The following is a 22,551-nucleotide window of genomic DNA, read 5'->3' on the forward strand; positions in this document are numbered from 1 at the left end:
GTAATGAACTCATTAATTACAAGTTTTCAAATATAATTCCTGAAAGGGATTTAAGAATAATCTAAATCCTGTATTTTAGATTAAATAATCGAAAAGAAAATAAAACATAATCACAGTAACCAAGATGCTGCAGAATACTTTATAGTTTTGTGAACTCTTTTTGTTATTATTTATACATTTGTGTGCTCATTATAAAATTGTAAGGTACAAAGTTAATCTTCTTTAACTATAGTGACTGAGAGCTAAACCGAATGCTACGTGCTGTGATCTGGGACAGAAGGTAGCCTTAAAGCCCTGTGACTTAAGGGCATTGCTGTCAGTTGTGGGATGAAAACTTCTAGCTTTCTCCTTCTGCTCTTTTCTCTCAGGCTACTTATCCAGTCGGGAGGAAGTTGCTTCTTATTACCACTGTCCCGAGGCACCCCTGGAAGCTAAGGTGAGCCCTAGACAAGGTGCCAGCTCTAAAGCAATGCCAGGCAAACTCTACCCTTTGTTTCTATTCCATGAGGAATAATGGTTTCAAGGGAAATAAAAACTAAGAATAATTTCCCTTTGGCAATCCCAGGACTTTTTATATGGGGAGGCCACTAGTCAGTGATTATATTTAATGTAATTATAGTATGATAATAACATTGCATACAACTTATATGATGTCTGTCTCAAGGAGGCTCAAAGGACTCAGAGGTCACCCTATATTTGATTATCTGAAAAAGATCATTGAAAAACTAATTCATAAATACCAAATAATTGGAAAATTTAATTTTGCCAATAGGATCTTTTATTAATCTGTAGTTCCCTTCACTTACCTAAGGTCACTTAGATGGGAGGATCAAGTTTCCATGGCATATTGGACTGATGGCAGGGTCAAGTTTAAATGCCCTCCACTCTGTTGTTTATAGGGTGGAGGTCAACATTTCTTAACGTTAAGGGGAGCCCTTTGTATTTCAGAAGAGAGCCATGCTTCAAATCTCTGGTCAAAAGTAAACAAATAACCAGGTGAAAAAGTCCAAGGTCATAATGACCTCTCATGGAGGTCTGCTGAGTCACAGTCAACCTGTCCTTTTTAAAGTGATTTATTTCTTTTAAGTGGCCAGCATTTTCAACAACCTCTAGATATGGACATATATAAACATATTCATTTCTTTTAATTTTGGCCTAGTATAGTCCCCACTACTTTACATAGGATTTTTAAAAGTGAGCTTATTTTTGCTTCCTACTCACTCATCTGATAATCCCTTTTCTCCTTTTGCTGTTGGAACCCCTAACAAAACAAAACTTTTCTTCACAGGATGTCATTCTGACAAGTGGCTGCAGTCAGGCTATTGAACTGTGTTTGGCTGTGTTGGCCAACCCAGGGCAAAACATCCTAGTTCCGAGACCCGGCTTCTCTCTCTACAGGACTCTGGCTGAATCTATGGGAATTGAGGTCAAACTCTACAATTTATTGGTAAATGACTTTTTAATTTTAGATACAAATTAGATAATTTTAGATACAAATGCTAAATTACTACTTCATAAAAATACATGACCATTATCTTAGCAGAGAAAGATCTGAATAGTCTGAGGCCACAGACACATTTTGTGACTTATATTATACCTTTGAGTGAAGTGAGTAGTCTTCCTAAATTTTTCAGAATCATCTTGATCTCACTGTGTTTTCCCTCCCCAGCCAGAGAAGAATTGGGAAATTGACCTGAAACAATTAGAATCTCTGATTGATGAAAAGACAGTTTGTCTTATTGTCAACAATCCATCAAACCCTTGTGGGTCAGTGTTCAGTAGACGTCATCTCCAGAAAATTTTGGCAGGTAAGTCCAACAGATTTCACTTGACAGGAAAGGAGACGGGGATGGAATCCTTTAGCTGTTTCCTGGAGTGAGAAAGAAGTCCTTCACTAAGTTCCAAGACTAGGATAGAGGTTGGAGGGCTCCAGTGGGGTCCCTAGTGAGTGGTGTGCCACTGGAAAGGTAGAAAGAAGGAGAAAAAGAGTTGCCTCTTTATCACTCCCATCATGTGGAAGAAAGGATTTGAAATATCTAGTTAATTAAACAGCAAATTTAGGCTTTGTACCCTGAAAGAGTATGAGAAGAATTTGTAGTTCTTAAAGAGGAAGACAAAACCCAGAAACATGAAGTGTAAAGTATAAGCCCAGGTAACTATTTAAGTGCTAAGGCAATTCATATTAAAAATGACATCGGCATGTTTCTTTTATTTTCAGTGGCTGCAAGGCAGTGTGTCCCTGTCTTAGCTGATGAGATCTATGGAGACATGGTGAGTCTCGGGTGGGATCTAATTATTTCATTCATTCCCTAGAGTCAGGCGTTGCACATATTACTGGGCTGGGACCAGTTTCCTCATTTTAGGCTTCTTTTAACCCAGACAAGACACCAGGTTAAATGTTTTTGGATAGTTCCTTTTGAAGCTTCTTGAGATCCCAGTCATGCTTCAGGGTAGAAAGAACCTGTAAATCTGAGGCCCTGTGCTTAATGATATAAGGAAAATTTGGGGAGGCATGGGATTTGGAGGGAAGCCAGAAAACAACTGTAAGAAGCACCTCTTCTTCTCAGGTGTTTTCAGATTCCAAATTTGAGCCTCTGGCCACCCTCAGCAGCAATGTCCCCATCCTGTCCTGTGGAGGGCTGGCCAAGCGCTGGCTGGTTCCTGGCTGGAGGATGGGCTGGATCCTTATCCATGACCGAAGAGATATTTTTGGCAATGAGGTGAGAATATATATATTCTAAATATTTATTTATTTGTTAACTTATTACTTGCTTGCTTTATCTCACAGTGGTGGTATAGATGTGAGATTTTCCTTTCTTGGCCCTGTAGTTCTGTATGCCTGGAAAGACACTGGATAAAGATAGTACTAGTTATTTCTCTCCAGAACTCAGTTTTTCTGTGTTGGTGAGGAAGTTCCATCTACCTCCAATTTTATTACCACAGAAAAAGAAGCAACAAGCAGTAATGATCCCTAATACTGTTTGTGGGCTTACAAGGTGCCAGTGCTTTATGTACTTTATTTCAATGTAATTCTCCCAACAACCCTGTGAGGCCAATATTGGTATTATCTCCATGTTACAGCTGATAAAAATGAACTCAGATAGGTTGTATAATTTTCTCAGAGCCACACAGTCAGGGTGTGGCAGAGCTGGGCTACAAACCCAGGTGGTCTGATTTAAGAATGACACGAGGCACCACCACATCTCCAGAGATGAAAAACTAACCCTAACTCTGCCTAGATAGAAGATAACAACAACCACAACAAAATTAAAAGTAAATAAAAATGAACACTTTATAGAAGGAATGGTCAGAACAAAAATCTCCACAGCAGGGATGTTTTAAGAAAGGCTAAATAATGTGTTTGCTGGGGGGTTTTTAGATCCGAGATGGGCTGACGAAGCTAAGTCAACGGATCCTGGGCCCCTGCACCCTTGTCCAGGGAGCTCTGAAAAGCATCCTGTGTCGCACCCCTCGTGAGTTCTACCACAACACTCTAAGCTTCCTCAAGGTAAGGGCAGCCTGTAGCCTTCCACTCTGGGAGTCAGGGAATGCCTCCAGTGGAATTTTGTGCCATGATGGGGCTTCCAAGCCAGAACGTGGCATCATTGTCAACATTCATCCATACATTTCTCTAACTTCTGGCAATCCATTCTGCTCCTGGCCTAAAGCTGTGAGTGGGCAGAGTTTTTTTTTTTCTTGTTAACTCCTTATGCCAGCAGAGCAAACCTAGTTTCCCCGCCTTTGATGTGGGCTCTCTTTTTAATGACCCAGCTTTTCTTTACCTTAAGTTTTCATCCTTGATGTCTCTGCCTCTTCTCATAGTCCAGTGCGGATCTCTGCTATGGGGCATTGGCTGCCATCCCCGGACTCCGGCCCATTCGCCCTTCTGGGGCCATGTACCTCATGGTGAGTATGTGGGTGGCAGGTGAGGGAAGCCAGTCTGCAAGGCTCACAAAGACAACCAGATGGGCTCCTGAGCCAGTCAGTTTAGGAACTGTCTTTTTCTGAATTGTCCCACTGACGTGGTTTAAACTCAGTGCTAAAAAAAAGAAAGAAAGAAAGAAAAAAAACACAAAAAACCTCTTAAAATGACAACTTTTCAATACAGAGAATTATTTTATATGCAGATACAGAGATGATATGACACAAATAAGAGGCTTTCCACACTATTGTAGCTCTCAACCAGGAGAGATCTGGTCCCCTTGGAGTGTTTGGGGATATATAGGAATGTTATTTGTTTTTAGAAGGACTGAAAGGTGCTATTGGCATCTTGTGGGCCAGCAATGCTGAATATTTTTCAATGGTCAGGGTAGTTCCATGCAATCAAGACTAGCCTGGCCCATAGTACCAATAGTGCCTTTTTTAAAGAACACTAGGATCCTATTTTCAGCTTTCATTTATCAGCATCCAAGAAGGAACCCTTCAGTCAACTAAAATATTAATATGAATATATCCTCTCTTCCCTATGAGAAAGTCCACAAGCTCATAAGAGCAAGAACTCTTAGTTATCAGTAGTGGAGTTCCAAGATATTTTTTAGAGCAGTCCCTGCCTTGATTTCTGGCATAGGGAGTGGCCTGTTTTCCCTCCTTATGATCAGTTTGCCTTTCCCTGTTATTGGTATAGGTTGGAATTGAGATGGAACATTTCCCAGAATTTGAGAATGATGTGGAGTTCACAGAGCAGTTAGTTGCTGAGCAATCTGTCCACTGCCTCCCAGCAACGGTGAGTGCTTACATCCCTCTCAGGTTTCTCTAGAAACTCTCAATGGCATATGCCTTGGGAGCTCTCCCTGAGCTGGTCTTTAGCCTTTCCTCCCCCAACAAAGTGTACAGTTGGCCTTTATATGTGCAGGTTCTGCATCCAAGTATTCAACCAACTGGGGATGGAAAAATATTAGAAGCAAAAAATTCCAGAAAGTGCCCCAAAGCAAAACTTGAATCTGCTGCAGCCTGACAACTATGTACATGGCATTTACATTGTATTAGGTATTATAAGTAACCCAGAGATTATTTAAAGTACACAGGAGGATGTATGTAGGTTATGCAAGTACTATGCCATTTTATATACGGAACTTGAGCATCCTCGGATTTTAGTACTCTCGGTGGTTACGGAACAAACCCCACTATGGATACTAAGGGACTACTGTATTCTCTTTTGAAAAGATTCTTACTGTTGGGTGTCATGACCTCTATTTAAAATTTGTTTCTTCTTCATCATTATCCCATCTGATTCAGGAATAAAAATTATAGTTGGACATTCTAAGTGAGAGGAAATCAAGCTTGTTCCACAAATTCCTTTTAAGATAAATTAACTCAGTTACTGGTTCAGCATCCCAATGGTGGGAACTGATAGCCCTGGGTAAATGGTATTGCTGCCTCTTGCTGATTAGGGCCCTGGCCATACTAGGGTGGTCTAGTCACTGATTCAACTGCTCTGAGAATAATAGGCTTTTATTTTTGCAGTGCTTTGAGTATCCAAATTTCTTCCGAGTGGTAATCACAGTCCCTGAAGTGATGATGCTGGAGGCCTGTAGCCGGATCCAGGAGTTCTGTGAACAGCACTACCATTGTGCTGAAGGGAGCCAGGAGGAATGTGACAAATAGGATGGAGTCAATTCTCCAGAGTATGTGTCCCGTCTGGCTGGGGAAACTGGACTGAGCCCTGCTGCCCCTCCAGGAATCAGGTGCTCCTGCTGGGAGAGGAGCCTCACAAACACCACATCAAGGGCAGAGAATTGCTCTGGCTTTCCCCAACTATTGCCGCATACACACACTCTAAACCCCAGATTTCATCTCACTGTGCTCTACTGGAGGGACTCACTAATTCATTAATCCGTCCCTCTCCCATTTGACTTCCTCCTTTTATCTTGAGAGTACCAGGTGAACAAAGTTGCCCAGGAAACAGCAGGGACAAGAAAATCAAGAGCTTAGGATTCGAGAAGCAAAAGACTGAGGGAACACGTGCCCCCAACCATTTCCTCTTATTCTAAGTAAGAACACACTCTTGTCTAGTCAGGTTTGAAGCCCAGCTCTTCTGGCTCACTTCAGGTATACCTCACTGTATGTAATAGTGCTAGAAGGAAAGAAGTTGGGGACACATGTATTTGGTTAATTCTAAACACATTAAGAAAATTTGACAATTTGAAGGATACATTACAGAAACTTGTTGATTTTTTGGTAGAGAATTATTTTGTGACACAAATAAATTTAATTGATAGAGTTTCTAAATATAGATATATGTATTATCAGGCTTTCTTAAAATGAAGGCATATCTGTACTAAAAAAAAAGGAGGAATTGGAGGACCTTCCAGAAATGCTGCTGTGTAAGGGCCAGAATTATCCTCACTTGTCAGTGTTATACAATCATTATTACTTTTGCTGTAACATTGATACTGATTTATTGATATATAAATTATATTCTCTTTTCATATGTTTTCTAAGAAACATTTATATTGACAAGATCTTTTATTTTGCCAAGGGCATAAATTATTGTTTTTCTTTTTTTATTTTAATAAATTTTACTAAGTATTCTCTTCTGTGATGCCATTTTTATCCTCTGTGGGGAATTTCTATCCCCAGGTGCTGCTTATTGCTCAACCTGGTTGATGTACTACCCACTAGGTTTCATTTATTCCTTTGTTGCCTAGATCCACTAACCACTTACTGGATAACAAGTTAAACTGGTTCAGCTAACCAAGAGAATGAGGTGTGTCCAGGATCTTTTTTCAATATGAGATTTTTGTCTGCAAATCCTCTTAGGCACAGTCGCCTACTTTTTTTCCCTCACCATTCCCTTGGAGGAGGGAACCTGAAGTTATCTTACAAGGTTAGGGGAAGGAATGTATCATAATCATCCTGGAGAATCCTTACTAAGGGATGTTTTCCTTGTCTAGAATAGGAACTTCGAGTCCCAACTCTGCCAACCACACTCAATTAACTTCCTTTACAAAAATAAACATCAAATGTTCCCCTTCCAATCTAGTTGGGCTTTAGTGAAATCAACTAAAATTTACCCTTCAATTTTCTTCAGCAAATCCAAAAGGAATATACAAGTGATTTGAGATGATGAAAATTTGTTTCCTGTATGCCAACCCTGCCGACTTTTCGAAAATTCCTGGCTCCTCTTTTCCTGTACTTCCCGCCCCAATTCCCAAGGATGTTTGTCCAGAAATAAACAGGAAAACTTAGTGGTTTACACAAAACGTTTTATCTTCACACATAATGTATAATTCTATCTAGCATTAGGGCATCTAGACAGACGTCTTAAGTTTCCAAATTTCTTTGATATCTACATTTTGGTAAGGGAGTCAAATGAACATTCAAAGATTAAAACACACACACATATTGGACACATTTCAAACGATGCAAAAAACCACAAAAAACCCAAAACATTCATGCCTATCCTTCAGCCACCCATTTCTCTCCTGAGGTAATCACAGTAGCAGTTGCTGTCCGGTTCTTCAAGATTATTCTATGTACACGTAAATGTTTACATGAATTTTTCCTTTTCCTTTTTCTTCAAAGTTAACTATTACTTGGTCTTCCCTGGTGGCTCAGACGGTAAACAATCTGCCTGCAATGTGGGAGACCTAGGTTCGATCCCTAGGTTGGTAAGATTCCCCTGGAGGAGGGCTGCTGCTACTGCTAAGTCACTTCAGTCGTGTCCGACTCTGTGCGACCCCATAGACGGCAGCCCACCAGGCTCCCCCGTCCCTGGGATTCTCCAGGCAAGAACACTGGAGTGGGTTGCCATTTCCTTCTCCAATGCATGAAAGTGAAAAGTGAAAGTGAAGTTGCTCAGTCGTGTCCGACTCTTAGTGACCCCATGGACTGCAGCCAACCGGGCTCCTCCGCCCATGGGATTTTCCAGGCAAGAGTACTGGAGTGGGATGCCATTGCCTTCTCCGTGGAGGAGGGCATGGCAACCCAACTCCAGTATTCTTGCCTAGAGAATCCCCATGGACAGAGGAGCCTGGTGGGCTCGAGTCCATGGGGTCGCAGAGAGTCGGACAGGAATAAGTGACTACGCACAACTTTCTAATTCAGCTTCTTATGGAAATCAAAGGAGGGATGACATTTCTGAGGTGTCCATCACGTCATGGGTGATCCTAGGAAAAAAAAAAAAAAAGGAACCACTGGCCGGGGCTGCTTCCAAACAAAATTAAAATTCTCAAGAGACAATTTCTAGCCGCCTAGCGGATGGCGACAGCAGGACGTCCGAGTATCCGAGGATAAAACGAAGGATGCGTTAACAGTTCGGAAACAAGGGCTCGCGGCTGTGAATTCTAACCAAAGCATCGTTTACCCGGTAACTGGCGAGTTATCACTGACCCAATATACAAACCACCCCAACTCTAGTCCCTAGCAACCACGAACGCCCGGGTATGGGCTGGGTGGCGGCTTTTGAAGACCCGGGTTGGGGAGTGAAGTGGATGTTGTGGATAGTGGGGGGGGGGGGGGGGGGGGGGCCGCGCGCACACACAAAAAACCAACCCCACGCCTGCGCAGGCGCAGATGGCGGGGGGTGGGGGGGGGGCGCGCGTGCCCCACTGCTCAGGGCGCATGCGCGATCTTGGGGCTGGGCGCTTTGCTCTGCTGCAGACGACGGCCATAATTCATCTCTGTTGGTGAGGCGGTTACTTCTCCTCAGTCTTCGGTATTGTTTCCTCTTTAGCCTATTTCCTGACCGCACGCCTTGAGAGAATCCCTTCCTCCCCGCCCCCTCCCTTTCGGATCCCGTCAGGCGGGAGGCTTCCAGCAAGTCGACAAGTCATCCCTAGGTATTGTGAACACCTGTTAACCTATTTCTAGCTCTGGGCAGGTGCCAGCAAGTTCCTTGAGTTGTGAAACGGAAAAAGAAATTCCCAGTAGCTGTTGTCAGTTTTCAAACGTATGGTCCCTGGAACTTTTTTTTCAAAGAATCTTGCTTTTCACGGTCCCGAGTACCTGACATACGTGTTTGGATTTCTGCTGAGCCAGAAAAATGAATCCTCCGCTGAACTCCACGCACACCACACATTACTGTGCTTGGGGGGCTGAATTTTAAGTACCCCAAAGGTTGAATTATTGAGTTCTTTGGAGAAGTGAATTCCAGGAACATGTTATTCATACTCTTACTTTAAACAGTTTGCAGATGGGTTTCAGGTGGTGACATAGAAATCTCAAATCTGGATTCTCTCTGTGGGTCAGATTATTGCACAGCACCTTCTGTAGAAACGGTCGCTTTCTGATAGTCCAGTTGAGGTGTATTATGTAGGAAGGAGGGATGCCAGTTCTGGGAAGAAAAGTCTGCAAACGAGCATGTGGGTCTTAATTTTTGTCAGCGTTTCAGGCATAGAAAATAATTCTTGCTCCTTGAGACATTTACTCGTTTGAAAATTGAAATGCGAAAGTACATTATCCCCTATTTAAAAAATAAAACCACAGGGACTTCTTGCTTTAGCAGCACATGTACTAAAATTGGAACAATATAAAGAAGATGAGCACAGGACCAGCAACCCGAATTCAACAGCAGATTTGACCAAGTGGGATTTATTCCTGGAATATGAGAATGGTTCAACACATGAAAAAAAATCAATGAAATAGAGCACAGTAATAGAACGAAGGACAATCATACCACCATTAACTCTATTTTAGAATATCCCCCAATGCCCCTTCTGCTCATCTTTTCTGTAATTAAAACTCCTGGAGTAGGACCACTTCTCATGTGAATTTCTCAGCTTGGGATTCCAGACCATTCAGGTAGGTAGAATGCAGTTGAACACTAAATCCATGTGAAGGAATGCCTATGGTTACAGATTCTCATGGGAGAGGTTTTTTTTTCTTCCAAAAGGCAGACCAAGGGAGATTAATTTTTAATTCATCCTTGTGTTCAAGCTTAGCATTTGAAGGGTCCTGATTTCATGCAGAGTTTAAATTCCGACTCCCTGCCTTACTTGGGCCTAAGGCCTCCTTTCCGCATCTTAAAACCCAAACCTCTTGATTACTGAGATGTGTGCTGGGTTCAGTTGCTCAGTTGTGTCTGATTCTTTAGGATCCCACGATCTGTAGCCCACCAGACTCCTGTGTCCATGGGTTTTGTCTGGCAAGAATACTGGAGTGGGTTGCCATTTCCTCCTCCAGGGGATCTTCCCCACCCAGGGGTCAAACTGGTGTCTCTTGCATTGGAAGGTGGATTCTTTACCAATGAGTCACTTGGGAAGCCTGGTTACTGAGATAGCACCAGCATAACCATACTCTTTTAAAAAAAAAAAAATTATTTTTGGCTGCATTGAGTGTTTGTTGTGGCATGCAGGGGCTTCTCTCTCGTTGAGGTAGGCAGGCTTCTCTTGTTGCAGAGCACAGGCTCTAGAGCAAGAGAGCTTCAGTATTTGTGGAAAGTAGGCTCAGTAGTTGTGGCATGAGCAGGCTTAGTTCCTGGACCAGGGATCAAACCCTCATCCCCTGTTTTAGAAGGCAGATTATTAACCACTGGACCTTCAGGGAATTCCCAACCATACTCTTTTTTTTTCTTCTAGTTTTTAGTTCTCTCTTTGTGATCCTTTGGAGAAGGCAATGGCACCCCACTCCAGTACTCTTGCCTGGAAAATCCCATGGGCGGAGGAGCCTGGTAGGCTGCAGTCCATGGGGTCGCTAAGAATCGGACACGACTGAGCGACTTCCCTTTCACTTTTCACTTTCATGCATTGGAGAAGGAAATGGCAACCCACTCCAGTGTTCTTGCCTGGAGAATCCCAAGGACGGGGGAGCCTGGTGGGCTGCCGTCTATGGGGTCGCACAGAGTCGGACACGACTGAAGCGACTTAGCAGCAGCAGCAGCAGTTGTGATCCTTGAGAGGTACCTTTACCCTCTTGAAAAAATTAGCTCTGAATCTGAAAGTATGTCTTTTAGATTTGATTTAACATATCTAGGTGTTTTGAAGCCCACATATTTATTTTCACTTTATGTGGTTTGTGATGCTACTGATGCTGCTAAGTCACTTCAGTCGTGTCCGATTCTGTGTGACCCCATAGACGGCAGCCCACCAGGCTCCCCCGTCCCTGGAATTCTCCAGGCAAGAACACTGGAGTGGGTTGCCATTTCCTTCTCCAATGCATGAAAGTGAAAAGTGAAAGTGAAGTTGCTCAGTCGTGTCCGACCCTCAGCGACCCCATGGACTGCAGCCTACCAGGCTCCTCCGTCCATGGGATTCTCTAGGCAAGAGTACTGGAGTGGGGTGCCATTGCCTTCTCTGGTGGTTTGTGATATTGTTATAGAAATTCCCATACTTTTTGGTCCCTCCCACCTCATGCTTCCTCCTTCCATTCTTTTCCCCTGGAATTCTTCCATGGCAGATAAAATTCTGTGCCATTCCCAAATTGTTGAGAATATTTCCTTCACCTTTTTTCCTTAAGTGTAACTTGGCTGTTTCCTGAAAGACAGTGCCATCCTTACAACCTGTTTGAAATTGGTTTTTTTCTCAGTCTAGAAGTCTCATTTGAAAGGACCTTGATGCTGGGAATGATTGAAGGCAGGAGGAGAAGGGGACAACAGAGGATGAGATGGTTAGATGGCATCACTGACTCAATGGACGTGCGTTTGAGTAAGCTCTGAGAGTTGGTGATGGACGGGGAAGCCTGGCGTACTGCAGTCCATGGGGTCGCAAAGAGTTGGACACGACTGAGCGACTGAACTAAAGTCTAACATATTGATTGTCCTCCCAGGATCTCTGTTCTCTGAGTCACACAATAACTATCCTTTAACATATAGGCTATAACACAACATTGTAAATCAATTATACTCCAATAAAAATTGAAAAAAATAAAATATAGGCTATATTACTTTATACCCTTTCTGTATACTCTGTTTACTTAGGGCCTTGACATGTGGGAAGTTTCAGTATTTCTGTGGATAATCCAACCAACACCTATTAAGGCCTCCTGCCTATCTCAGACTGGAGGCACTGTAAATACCACCCCTATTATGGCCACCCACTCCCACAGCCACACCTTTGTTCCTTATGGTGATCTTGAACTAGACTATTTTAGGAATCTTAAACCCAGATATATAAGTAACTCCCTACACTTTGCTTGCCCTCCAGCTTGATCACAATTTATACTTAGACATTATTCAACTTTCTGATCTCTCCACACTTTTCTCCCAGGTCCATCAACTCCCCTGCATTGTTGTTATTCTATTTTTTTTGATATTCTACTTTTTTCCCCAGCATTTACCCCTTGGTGCAGTACTCAGCCACATTCTTGCTAGCTACTTGAACTTCTCAACTTCCTTAACTTTGGGTAGCATCTGCTGTGGGCAGTCTTTACCAGAAATTAATCTAACCCTAAACCCTCTGCATTTCTATACCCCACTCCCCGCCAAAAAAAGGGTAAATTGGTGCTATTGGTGCATGGTCTCCAGCCTCACTTTGAAAACCCTTTTACTAGTGCTGCTTTAGAAGCCTTCAGTTGAAGATGGCAGAGAAGAGAATGGAAGGAGCCCAACTGCCTGAATTACTGCTTAGAGGAGAGGACCACGTCAACGAGGATGTTTACTGCCCCCATACGCTTCACCAGGGGGGATACAATACTAGTTTGTCCCAGGATTGTTGATGCTAAATTCAATCACTTAGTTAAAGTGGTGTTACCTAACAGAGCTGTGATGGGGGATTAAATGAAAGACCCAGGGGGCCTGGTTCATAAACCTTACTCTTTCCCCATTCCCTGTCAGTCTTCATTTTGGGCAGATACACATTTTTGACTACACTTTTCCCACCACAAATGCCTCTTGGTGGGACTGGTAGTTATCAATAACTTGAGATTACTTAAAAAAAATTTTATTATGAAACTTTCAGGGGACTTCCCTGGTGGTCTAATGGCTAAGACTCCCAATGCAGGGGCATAGGTTTGATCCCTGGTTGGGGAACTAAGATCCCACTTGCTACACGGTGCAACCAAACAAGCAAATACACAAGTATAATTAAAAAAATATTCTCCTAAAAAAGTTTTAAAGTAGAGTAGTTTAATGAGTCTCAGTGTATTCATTAAAAAAAAAAAAAAGATCACCATTTTGCCAGTAAGTTTTGTAATTACTTTTGAGTTTTATCCTTTGAGCCTGTCTTTTCTTTCCCTAATACACAGGTCCTGAATTCTACAGGGGGCATTTGGGAAAACGTCACTTTTGAATTCTCCTTGTTCCAGTGGTCCAGCTTGTAGGTAAGGGCTAATGATCAGTACATTGGAGATGCTGGAGATAGCAGCACTGGTTCAGCATGTCCAGAATTGCTACGTACCTCTCGAACTTGCACTAGTCACCTGGGACTCTTGTGATGTGACACATTCTGTGCCTCTGAAATGAAGTCTGAAATCCTGCATTTCCAAACACACGTCTAGGTACTGCCAGTGATGCTGGTCTGAGAAAATTCATTGAGTTGGGAAGTGTTCTTAGAAGGTGAAATCTTGATATTTGGGGTACAAACGATAAGAAAGAAACATCTGATAAGAAGGAAACCAGCTAAGTAGTGCCCAGAAGTTCCTTCCAGAGCTTAAAGTCTTTGAGTCTTTGCTCCTGTCCTCTAGCAATTGCAGAAGTAACTAAGCACAGTGGCCCCCGCTACTACTGGGAAGAAAAGCATGCTTGAATTAAGGACTTAAGAGCCCTGAAAAAAACTGCAGTAAGTTTGATCCAGTTTCTGCTGTATAATTAATAGTCCTAGTGTCTAGTTCAATGACTAGTGTCTAGTGCCACTGAAGCACGGGCCAGGCTGTCACACAGACTTTTCCTTACCTTTTAAAATATTTGTTTCTGTAGGCAGGCAGATGTAGAGCACAGATGAACCAGTCTGTGGAGGTGTGGCCCCCAAATTTTTAATTCTTTTAAACACCCAGGTGATGGAGACTAGGCAGAGTTTGTTATAGTCATGAGAAATGAGACGAGTGGCTGGAAAGTTCCAAAATATTTGCTTATGATTTCATCTTTGATTATCATGTTGGTGTGGAATTTGGTCAATCAGCCACCACATATTAAGCATCTACTATGTGGACAAACAAGACAGAAATGTCCTAGTGATAGGGGAGACAAAAAATAAACATGTAGCAAACAAATAACTAAGACAATTTCAGGTTCTGAGATGTGTACTAAAGAATTGAAACAGATCCTGCTTTTCCTTGTTTCAGTCTTTACCTCCTTTTGTTTTAATTTAAAAAATTTTTAAATTTTATTTTTGGCTGAAAAGCATGTGGGATCTCAGTTCCCTGACAAGGCATTGAAGCCAAATCCCCTGCATTGGACGCTTGGGGTCTTAACCACTGGACTGCCAGAGAAGTCCCTTTACCTCCATTTTTCCTTTCTTCTTTCTTTTCTCTTTTTTCTCCTGTCAGTCCTTCCCTTGAACCTTAATTGACATTAGATCTTCAACATGGCTTACAAAGATAGCTCTCAAAAGAATCCTTTGAACTGCAACCAAAGTACTGTCATTTATGACAAAGAGGCATAAATACCCCAACATATCCCACCCTTTTAAATTGCAATGTTTGGCAGCATTTACAGATAAAGAAAATTGCAACTTGGGACAATACCATAACCGTATACCCCTCTCTTAACCATATACCCCTCTCTTCTCCCGCTGTATAAAAACTCCTATTCTGCTTCAGCTCAGGGACTTAACTAATTTTGAGGTGCCACCTGACATGCATCAGCTGAATAGCTGAATTTATTTTTTGTTCCTGAACAGAATATAAAAGAGACCATTTTCAGGGGGAGAGACTGCTTTAATTGGGGTGGTCAGGGAAAATGTCTCTGAGGAGGATTCACTTGAATTGAGAGTAAATAATAATAATTTCAGCTTGAGATAATTTGGGATAGTATGTTCTAAGTAGGAACCATACTTACAAAGTATAGGAAATTTGACAGAAAGAAGAGAACATGGATACAGGTGAGTGAGTGAGGAAAGAAGGGCCATGTGGGTTAGAAACCTAGAGATTTATGTTTTGTTTTTTTAAATGGCTTTATTAAGACATAATTCAGGGAATTCCCTGGTGGTCCCGTGGTCAGGATTCTGTGTTTTCATTGCCAAGGGACTGGTCAGGGAACTAGGAACCCAGTGAGCCATGTGGCTGCCCACTCTCACTGCAAGCCCTGTGCTCAGCACTCAGTCATGTCCGACTCTTTGTGACTCCATGGACTGTAGCCTGCCAGGCTCCTCTGTCCATGGGGATTCTCCAGGCAAGAATACTGGAGTGGTTTGCCATGCCCTCCTCCAGGGGATCTTCCCAATCCAGGGATAGAACCCAGATCTCCCACATTGCAAGTGGATTCTTTACCATCTGAGCTACCAGGGAAGCCCAAGAATACTGGTGTGGGTAGCCTATCCTTTCTCCGGAGGATCTTCCCAACCCAGGAATCGAACCGGGGTCTCCTGCATTGCAGGTGGATTCTTTACCAGCTGAGCCACCAGGGAAGCCCACCTCCAGTCCTAGTGAAGTGAAGCGAAAGTCACTCAGTCATGTCTGACTCTTTGTGACCCCATGGTCTATAGCGTCCATAGAATTCTCCAGGCCGGAATACTGAAGCGTGTAGCTGTTCACTTCTCCAGGGGATTTTCCAAACCCAGGGATTGAACCCAGGTCTCCTGCATTGCAGGCAGATTCTTTACCAGCTGAGCCACGAGGGAAGTCCAGTTTATTTTCTGTGTGTATGAATATGCCTATTCTTGCCATTTCATATAAATGGAATAATACAATATATAGTCTTTTGTAAATAACTTTTCACTTAATAACATTTACAAGGTTCATCCATGTTGTAGCATGTATCAGTACTTCATTCCTTTTTTTTTGCAGAATAGTATTACATTGTGTAAATATACTACTTGTGTTTATTCATTCATCAGTTGAGGAATGTCTGGGTTGTTTCCACTTTTTGGCTATTATGAATTATGTTGCTATGAATATTTACATATAAGATTTCATATAAAAGTGTTGGTAATGGTTTTATTTCTCTTGGGCACGTAACTAGGAGTGAAATTGCTATTTCATGTGGTGACTCTGTGTTTAATGTTTAGAGGAACTGTCAAACATTTATCATATTTTCATTTCAGCAGTCTTGGTGGATATCTCATTGTGTGTGTGTGTGTGTTTAATATTATTTATTTATTTGGCTGTGCCAGGTCTTAGTTGCAGCATATGGGATCCAATTCCCTGACCAGAAATCAAACCTGGGCCCCCTGTATTGAGAGTACTAAGTCTTAGCCACTGGACCACCAGGAAAATCCCTGTGTTTATTATACTGTTTTCTTTTTTTTTAAATAGTATTATTGAGATGTAATTGACATACAGCACTGTATAACTTTTTAAAAAATTGAAATATAGTTGATTTACAGTGTTGTGTTAGTTTCAGGTGTACAGAAAAGTGATTCAGTTATACATGCATATTTAAACTAGAGTATTTATCTTTTTATTGTTGAAATATAACAGTTCTTCATATATTCCAGATACAGGTTCCTTATCAGATATATGATTTGCACATATTTTCTTCCATTCTGTGAGTTGTCTTTTCAGTTTTTTTATTAATTTATTTTTTTATTGAAGGATAATTGCTTTACAGAATTTTGTTGTTTTCTGTCAAACCTCAACATGAATCAACCATAGGTATACATATATCCCCTCCCTTTTGAACTTCTCTCCCATCTCCCACCCCATCCCACCCCTCTAGATTGATACAGAGCCCCTCTTTGAGTTTCCTGAGCCATACAGAAAATTCCCATTGGCTATCTATTTTACATATGGTAATATCAGTTTCCATGTTACTCTTCCCACACTCACCCTCTCTTCCCCTCTTCCCATGTCCATAAGTCTATTCTCTATGTCTGTTTCTCCATTGCTGCCCTGTAAATAAGTTCTTCAGTACCATTTTTCTAGATTCCATATATATGCATTAGAATACAGTATTTATCTTTCTCTTTCTGACTCACTTCACTCTGTATAATAGGTTCTAGGTTCATCCACCTCATCAGAACTGACTCAAATGCATTCCTTTTTATGGCTGAGTACTATTCCATTGTGTATATGTACCACAACTTCTTTATCCATTCATCTGTCGATGGACATCTAGGTTGCTTTCATGTTCTAGTTATTGTAAATAGTGCTTCAATGAACAATGGGATACATGTGTCTTTTTCAATTTTGGTTTCCTCAGGGTATATGCCTAGGAGTGAGATTGCTGGGTCATATGGTGGTTTTATTCCTAGTTTTTAAAGTAATCTCCATACCGTCTTCCATAGTGGCTGTATAATTTACATTCCCACCAACAGTGCAAGAGCATTCTCTTTTCTCCACACCCTCTTCAGCATTTATTGTTTGTAGACTATTTGATGATGGCCATTCTGACTGGTGTGAGGTGATATCTCATTGTGGTTTTGATTTGCATTTCTCTAATAATGAGCGATGTTGAGCATCTTTTCATGTGTTTGTTAGCCATCTGTATGTCTTCTTTGGAGAAATGTCTGTTTAGGTCTTTTCCCACTTTTTGATTGGGTTGTTTGTTTTTCTGGCATTGTGTTGTATGAGCTGCTTGTATATTTTGGAAATTAATCCTTTGTCAGTTGTTTCATTTGCTATTATTTTCTCCCATTCTGAGGGTTGTCTTTTCACCTTGCTTATAGTTTCCTTTGCTGTGCAACAGCTTTTAAGTTTAATCAGGTCCCACTTGTTTACTTTCGTTTTTATTTCGGTTTCTCTAGGAGGTGGGTCATAGAGGATCTTGCTTTGATTTATGTCATCGAGTGTTCTGCCTGTGTTTTCCTCTAAGAGTTTTATAGTTTCTGGTCTTACATATAGGTCTTTATTCCATTTTGAGTTTATCTTCGTGTATGGTGTTAGGAAGTGTTCTAATTTCATTCTTTTACATGTAGCTGTCCAGTTTTCCCAGCACCATTTATTGAAGAGGCTGTCTTTGCCCCATTGTATGTTCTTGCCTCCTTTGTCAAAAATAAGGTACCCATAGGTGCATGGGTTTATTTCTGGGCTTTCTATCTTGTTCCATTGGTCTGTATTTCTGTTTTTGTGCCAGTGCCATACTGTCTTGATGACTAGCTTTGTAGTATAATCTGAGGTCAGGAAGGTTGATTCCTCCAGCTCCGTTCTTCTTTCTCAAGACTGCTTTGGCTATTTGGGGTCTTTTGTGTTTCCATATCAACTGTGAAATTTTTGTTCTAGTTCTGTAAAAAATGCCATTGGTAATTTGATAGGGATCACATTGAATCTGTAGATTGCACTTGGTAGTATAGTCATTTTCACAATATTGATTCTTCCTACCCAGGAACATGGAATATCTCTCCATCTGTTTATGTCATCTTTGACTTATTTCATCAGTGTCTTATAATTTTATGTGTACAGTTCTTTTGTCTCCTTCAGTTCAGTTCCGTCGCTTAGTCATGTCTGACTCTTTGCGACCCCATGAATTGCAGCACGCCAGGCCTCCCTGTCCATCACCAACTCCCGGAGTTCACTCAAACTCACATCCATCGAGTCAGTGATGCCATCCAGCCATCTCATCCTCTGTCATCCCCTTCTCCTCCTGCCCCCAATCCCTTCCAGCATCAGAGTCTTTTTCAATGAGTCAACTCTTCCCATGAGGTGGCCAAAGTACTGGAGTTTCAGCTTTAGCATCATTCCTTCCAAAGAAATCCCAGGGCTGATCTCCTTCAGAATGGACTGGTTGGATCTCCTTGCAGTCCAAGGGACTCTCAAGAGTCTTCTCCAACACCACAGTTCAAAAGCATCAATTCTTCGGCACTCAGCCTTCTTCACAGTCCAACTCTCACATCCATACATGACCACAGGAAAAACCATAGCCTTGACTAGAGGGACCTTTGTTGGCAAAGTAATGTCTCTGCTTTTGAATATGCTATCTAGGTCGGTCATAACTTTCCTTCCAAGGAGTAAGTGTCTTTTAATTTCATGGCTGCAGTCACCATCTGCAGTGATTTTGGAGCCCAGAAAAATAAAGTCTGACACTGTTCCCACTGTTTCCCCATCTATTTCCCATGAAGTGATGGGACTGGATGCCATGATCTTCATTTTGTGAATGTTGAGCTTTAAGCCAACTTTTTCACTCTCCACTTTCACTTTCATCAAGAGGCTTTTAAGTTCCTCTTCACTTTCTGCCATAAGGGTGGTGTCATCTGCATATCTGAGGTTATTGATATTTCTCCCAGCAATCTTGATTCCAGCTTGTGTTTCTTCCAGTCCAGCGTTTCTCATGATGTACTCTGCATAGAAGTTAAATAAGCAGGGTGACAATATACAGCCTTGACGAACTCCTTTTCCTATTTGGAACCAGTCTGTTGTTCCATGTCCAGTTCTAACCGTTGCTTCCTGACCTGCATACAGATTTCTCAAGAGGCAGGTCAGGTTAGGTCTCCTTAGGTAAGTTTGTCTCCTTAGGTAAGTTTATTCCTAGATATTTAATTCTGTTTGTTGCAATGGTGAATGGGATTCATTCCTTAATTTCTCTTTCTGATTTTTCATTGTTAGATATAGAAATGCAAGTGATTTCTGTGTATTGATTTTGTATCTTGAAACTTTGCTAAATTCACTGATTAGCTCTAGTAATTTTCTGATACTATCTTCAGGGTTTTCTATGTACAGTATCATGTCATCTGCAAACAGTGAGAGCTTTACTACTGCTTTTCCTATCTGAATTCCTTTTTCATTTTCTTCTCTAATTGCTGTAGCTAGGACTTCCAGAACTATGCTGAATAATAGTGGTGAGAGTGGACACCTTTGTCTTGTTCCTGATCTTCGGGGGAATGCTTTCAGTTTTTCACCATTGAGAATGTTTGCTGTGGGCTTATCATATATGGCCTTTACTATGTTGAGGTAGGTTCCTTCTATGTCCATTTTTTGCAGAGTTTTAATCATAAATGGGTGCTGAATTTTGTCAAAGGCTTTTTCTGCATCTATTGAGATAATCATATGGTTTTTATGTTTCAGTTTGTTAATATGGTGTATCACATTGATTGATTTGCATATGTTGAAGAATCCTTGCATTCTTGGAATAAACCCAACTTGATCATTTTTGACGTGTTGCTGAATTCTGTTTGCTAAAGTTCTTTGAGGATTTTTGCATCTATGTTCATCAGTGATATTGGCCTGTAGCTTTCTTTTTGTGTGTTGCCTTTGTCTGGTTTTGGTATCAGGGTGATGGTGGCCTCGTGGAATGAGTTTGGAAGCATCCCTTCCTCTGCAATTTTTGAAAGAGTTTTAGAAGGATAGGCTTTAGCTCTTCTCTAAATGTTTGATAGAATTCTTCTGTGAAGCCATCTGGTCCTGGGTGTCAGGACCAGCCCAACAACGAACTGACCTGAGGGAGGGGTCCCACAGAACAATAAGGAAAAATAAGACTCAGAAATAAAGTGGGGATCAGGGAGCTGATGCCATTCTCAGGCAAAAGCCCAGATCCTAATCCTTGCATGCCTTTTAAATCTCAGATCAGTGATAAAGATATAGAATGTACAGTCCTCAATGTCAAACTTTCAGGTCTTTCATGACTTTGTTTAGCCCTTTGGCTAGTGATGCCCTTTCTCATGGAGAAGGCAATGGTACCCCACTCCAGTACTCTTGCCTGGAAAATCCCATGGATGGAGGAGCCTGACGGGCTACAGTCCATGGGGTCGCTAAGAGTCGGACACGACTGAGCGACTTCATTTTCACTTTTCACTTTCCTGCATTGGAGAAGGAAATGGCAACCCACTCCAGTGTTCTTGCCTGGAGAATCCCAGGGATGGAGGAACCTGGTGGGCTGCCATCTATGGGGTTGCACAGAGTCGGACACGACTGAAGTGATTTAGCAGTAGCAGCAGCAGCAGGGTTTATCTGGAGAAGGCAATGGCACCCCACTCCAGTACTCTTGCCTGGAAAATCCCATGGATGGAGGAGCCTGGTAGGCTGCAGTCCATGGGGTCGCTAAGAGTCGGATACGACTGAGCGTCTTCATTTTCACTTTTCACTTTCCTGCATTGGAGAAGGAAATGGCAACCCACTCCAGTGTTCTTGCCTGGAGAATCCCAGGGACAGAAGAGCCTGGTGGGCTGCCGTCTATGGGGTCGCAGAGAGTCGAACACGACTGAAGCGACTAAGCAGCAGCAGCAGCAGCAGCAGCAGCAGCAGCCCTTTCTCAGCAACTCCCTCAAGGCTCTGGTTATGGGAACAGTCACTAATGGTTTTCCATCAGTCACATCAGTACTTCAATATCTTGTTTTCAAGATGTCCACGATGTACTTTTTACTGCTCCCAGCCCTTTGCCTGGGGGTGATGAAAAACACATTCTTATTTTTCAAAGAGGCCCTGTTAATTATAGTACAGGCCTGTGCATAGCATATTCTGTACACTGGGCTTTTGTTTTTTGGGAGATTTTTGATCACAGCTTCAATTTCAGTGCTTGTAATTGGGTTGTTCATAATTTCTATTTCTTCTTGATTCAGTCATGGAAGGTTGAACTTTTCTAAGAATCTGTCCATTTCTTCCAGGTTATCCATTTTATTGCCATATCAGATCAGATCAGATCAGTCACTCAGTCGTGTCTGACTCTTTGGGACCCCATGAATCGCAGCATGCCAGGCCTCCCTGTCCATCACCAACTCCCGGAGTTCGCTCACACTCACATCCATCGAGTCAGTGATGCCATCCAGCCATCTCATCCTCTATTGTCCCCTTCTCCTCCTGCCCCCAATCCCTCCCAGCATCAGAGTCTTTTCCAGTGAGTCAACTCTTCGCACGAGGTGGCCCAAAGTACTGGAGTTTCAGCTTTAGCATCATTCCTTCCAAAGAATGGAGAAGGCAATGGCACCCCACTCCAGTACTCTTGCCTGGAGAATCCCATGGATGGAGGAGCCTAGTAGGCTGCAGTCATGGGGTCGCTAAGAGTCAGACACGACTGAACGACTTCACTTTCACTTTTCACTTCCATGCATTGGAGAAGGAAATGGCAACCCACTCCAGTGTTCTTGCCTGGAGAATCCCAGGGACGGGGAAGCCTGGTGGGCTGCTGTCTATGGGGTTGCACAGAGTCAGACACGACTGAAGTGACTTAGCAGCTTCCAAAGAAATCCCAGGGCTGATCTCCTTCAGAATGGACTGGTTGGATCTCCTTGCAGTCCAAGGGACTCTCAAGAGTCTTCTCCAACACCACAGTTCAAAAGCATCAATTCTTCAGTGCTCAGCCTTCTTCACAGTCCAACTCTCACATCCATACATGACCACAGGAAAAATCATAGCCTTGACTAGACGGACCTTTGTTGGCAAAATTATGTCTCTGCTTTTGAATATGCTATCTAGATTGGTCATAACTTTCCTTCCAAGGAGTAAGCGTCTTTTAATTTCATGGCTGCAGTCACCATCTGTAGTGATTTTGTTCATAATAGTCTCTTAATAATCCTTCGTATTTCTGCATTGTTGTAACCTCTCCTTTTTCATTTCTAATTTTGTTGATTTGACTCTTCTTTTTTTCTTGATGAGTCTGGCTAAAGGTTTGTCAATTTTGTTTATCTTCTCATAGAACCAGCTTTTAGTTTTATT

At 42.1% G+C, this 22,551-nt stretch overlaps 2 protein-coding genes across 8 annotated transcripts in view; both read left to right on the forward strand.

Moving 5' to 3' along the window:
* TAT (tyrosine aminotransferase) overlaps nucleotides 1-6,528 on the forward strand; it is a 60,365-nt gene extending 53,837 nt beyond the window's left edge. For all 4 annotated transcript variants that reach the window (XM_044932137.2, XM_044932138.2, XM_006060412.4 and 1 more), the window contains 9 exons: nucleotides 369-436; nucleotides 1,289-1,447; nucleotides 1,670-1,808; nucleotides 2,219-2,271; nucleotides 2,568-2,720; nucleotides 3,380-3,508; nucleotides 3,823-3,906; nucleotides 4,625-4,723; nucleotides 5,464-6,528. In XM_044932137.2, the coding sequence (XP_044788072.2) occupies nucleotides 369-436; nucleotides 1,289-1,447; nucleotides 1,670-1,808; nucleotides 2,219-2,271; nucleotides 2,568-2,720; nucleotides 3,380-3,508; nucleotides 3,823-3,906; nucleotides 4,625-4,723; nucleotides 5,464-5,604 (1,025 nt within the window). In that variant the 3' untranslated portion in view covers nucleotides 5,605-6,528. The remainder of the gene's footprint in view (nucleotides 1-368; nucleotides 437-1,288; nucleotides 1,448-1,669; nucleotides 1,809-2,218; nucleotides 2,272-2,567; nucleotides 2,721-3,379; nucleotides 3,509-3,822; nucleotides 3,907-4,624; nucleotides 4,724-5,463) is intronic.
* Nucleotides 6,529-7,910: 1,382 nt separating this feature from the next.
* The window catches only part of ZNF19 (zinc finger protein 19), a 112,908-nt gene continuing 98,267 nt past the window's right edge, over nucleotides 7,911-22,551 (forward strand). The window contains exons 1-3 of one of the 4 annotated variants that reach the window (XM_044932141.2): nucleotides 7,911-8,308; nucleotides 8,675-8,780; nucleotides 13,120-13,194. The gene's annotated coding sequence lies outside the window, so the exon portion shown is untranslated. Of the gene's footprint in view, nucleotides 8,309-8,484; nucleotides 8,781-13,119; nucleotides 13,195-22,551 lie in introns of those variants that run through there. The other 3 variants (XM_044932142.2, XM_044932143.2, XM_044932140.2) reach the window with 3 other exon arrangements.

The sequence above is a fragment of the Bubalus bubalis genome, chromosome 18 (genome assembly GCF_019923935.1).
Source record: "Bubalus bubalis isolate 160015118507 breed Murrah chromosome 18, NDDB_SH_1, whole genome shotgun sequence".
Taxonomy (NCBI): domain Eukaryota; kingdom Metazoa; phylum Chordata; class Mammalia; order Artiodactyla; family Bovidae; genus Bubalus; species Bubalus bubalis.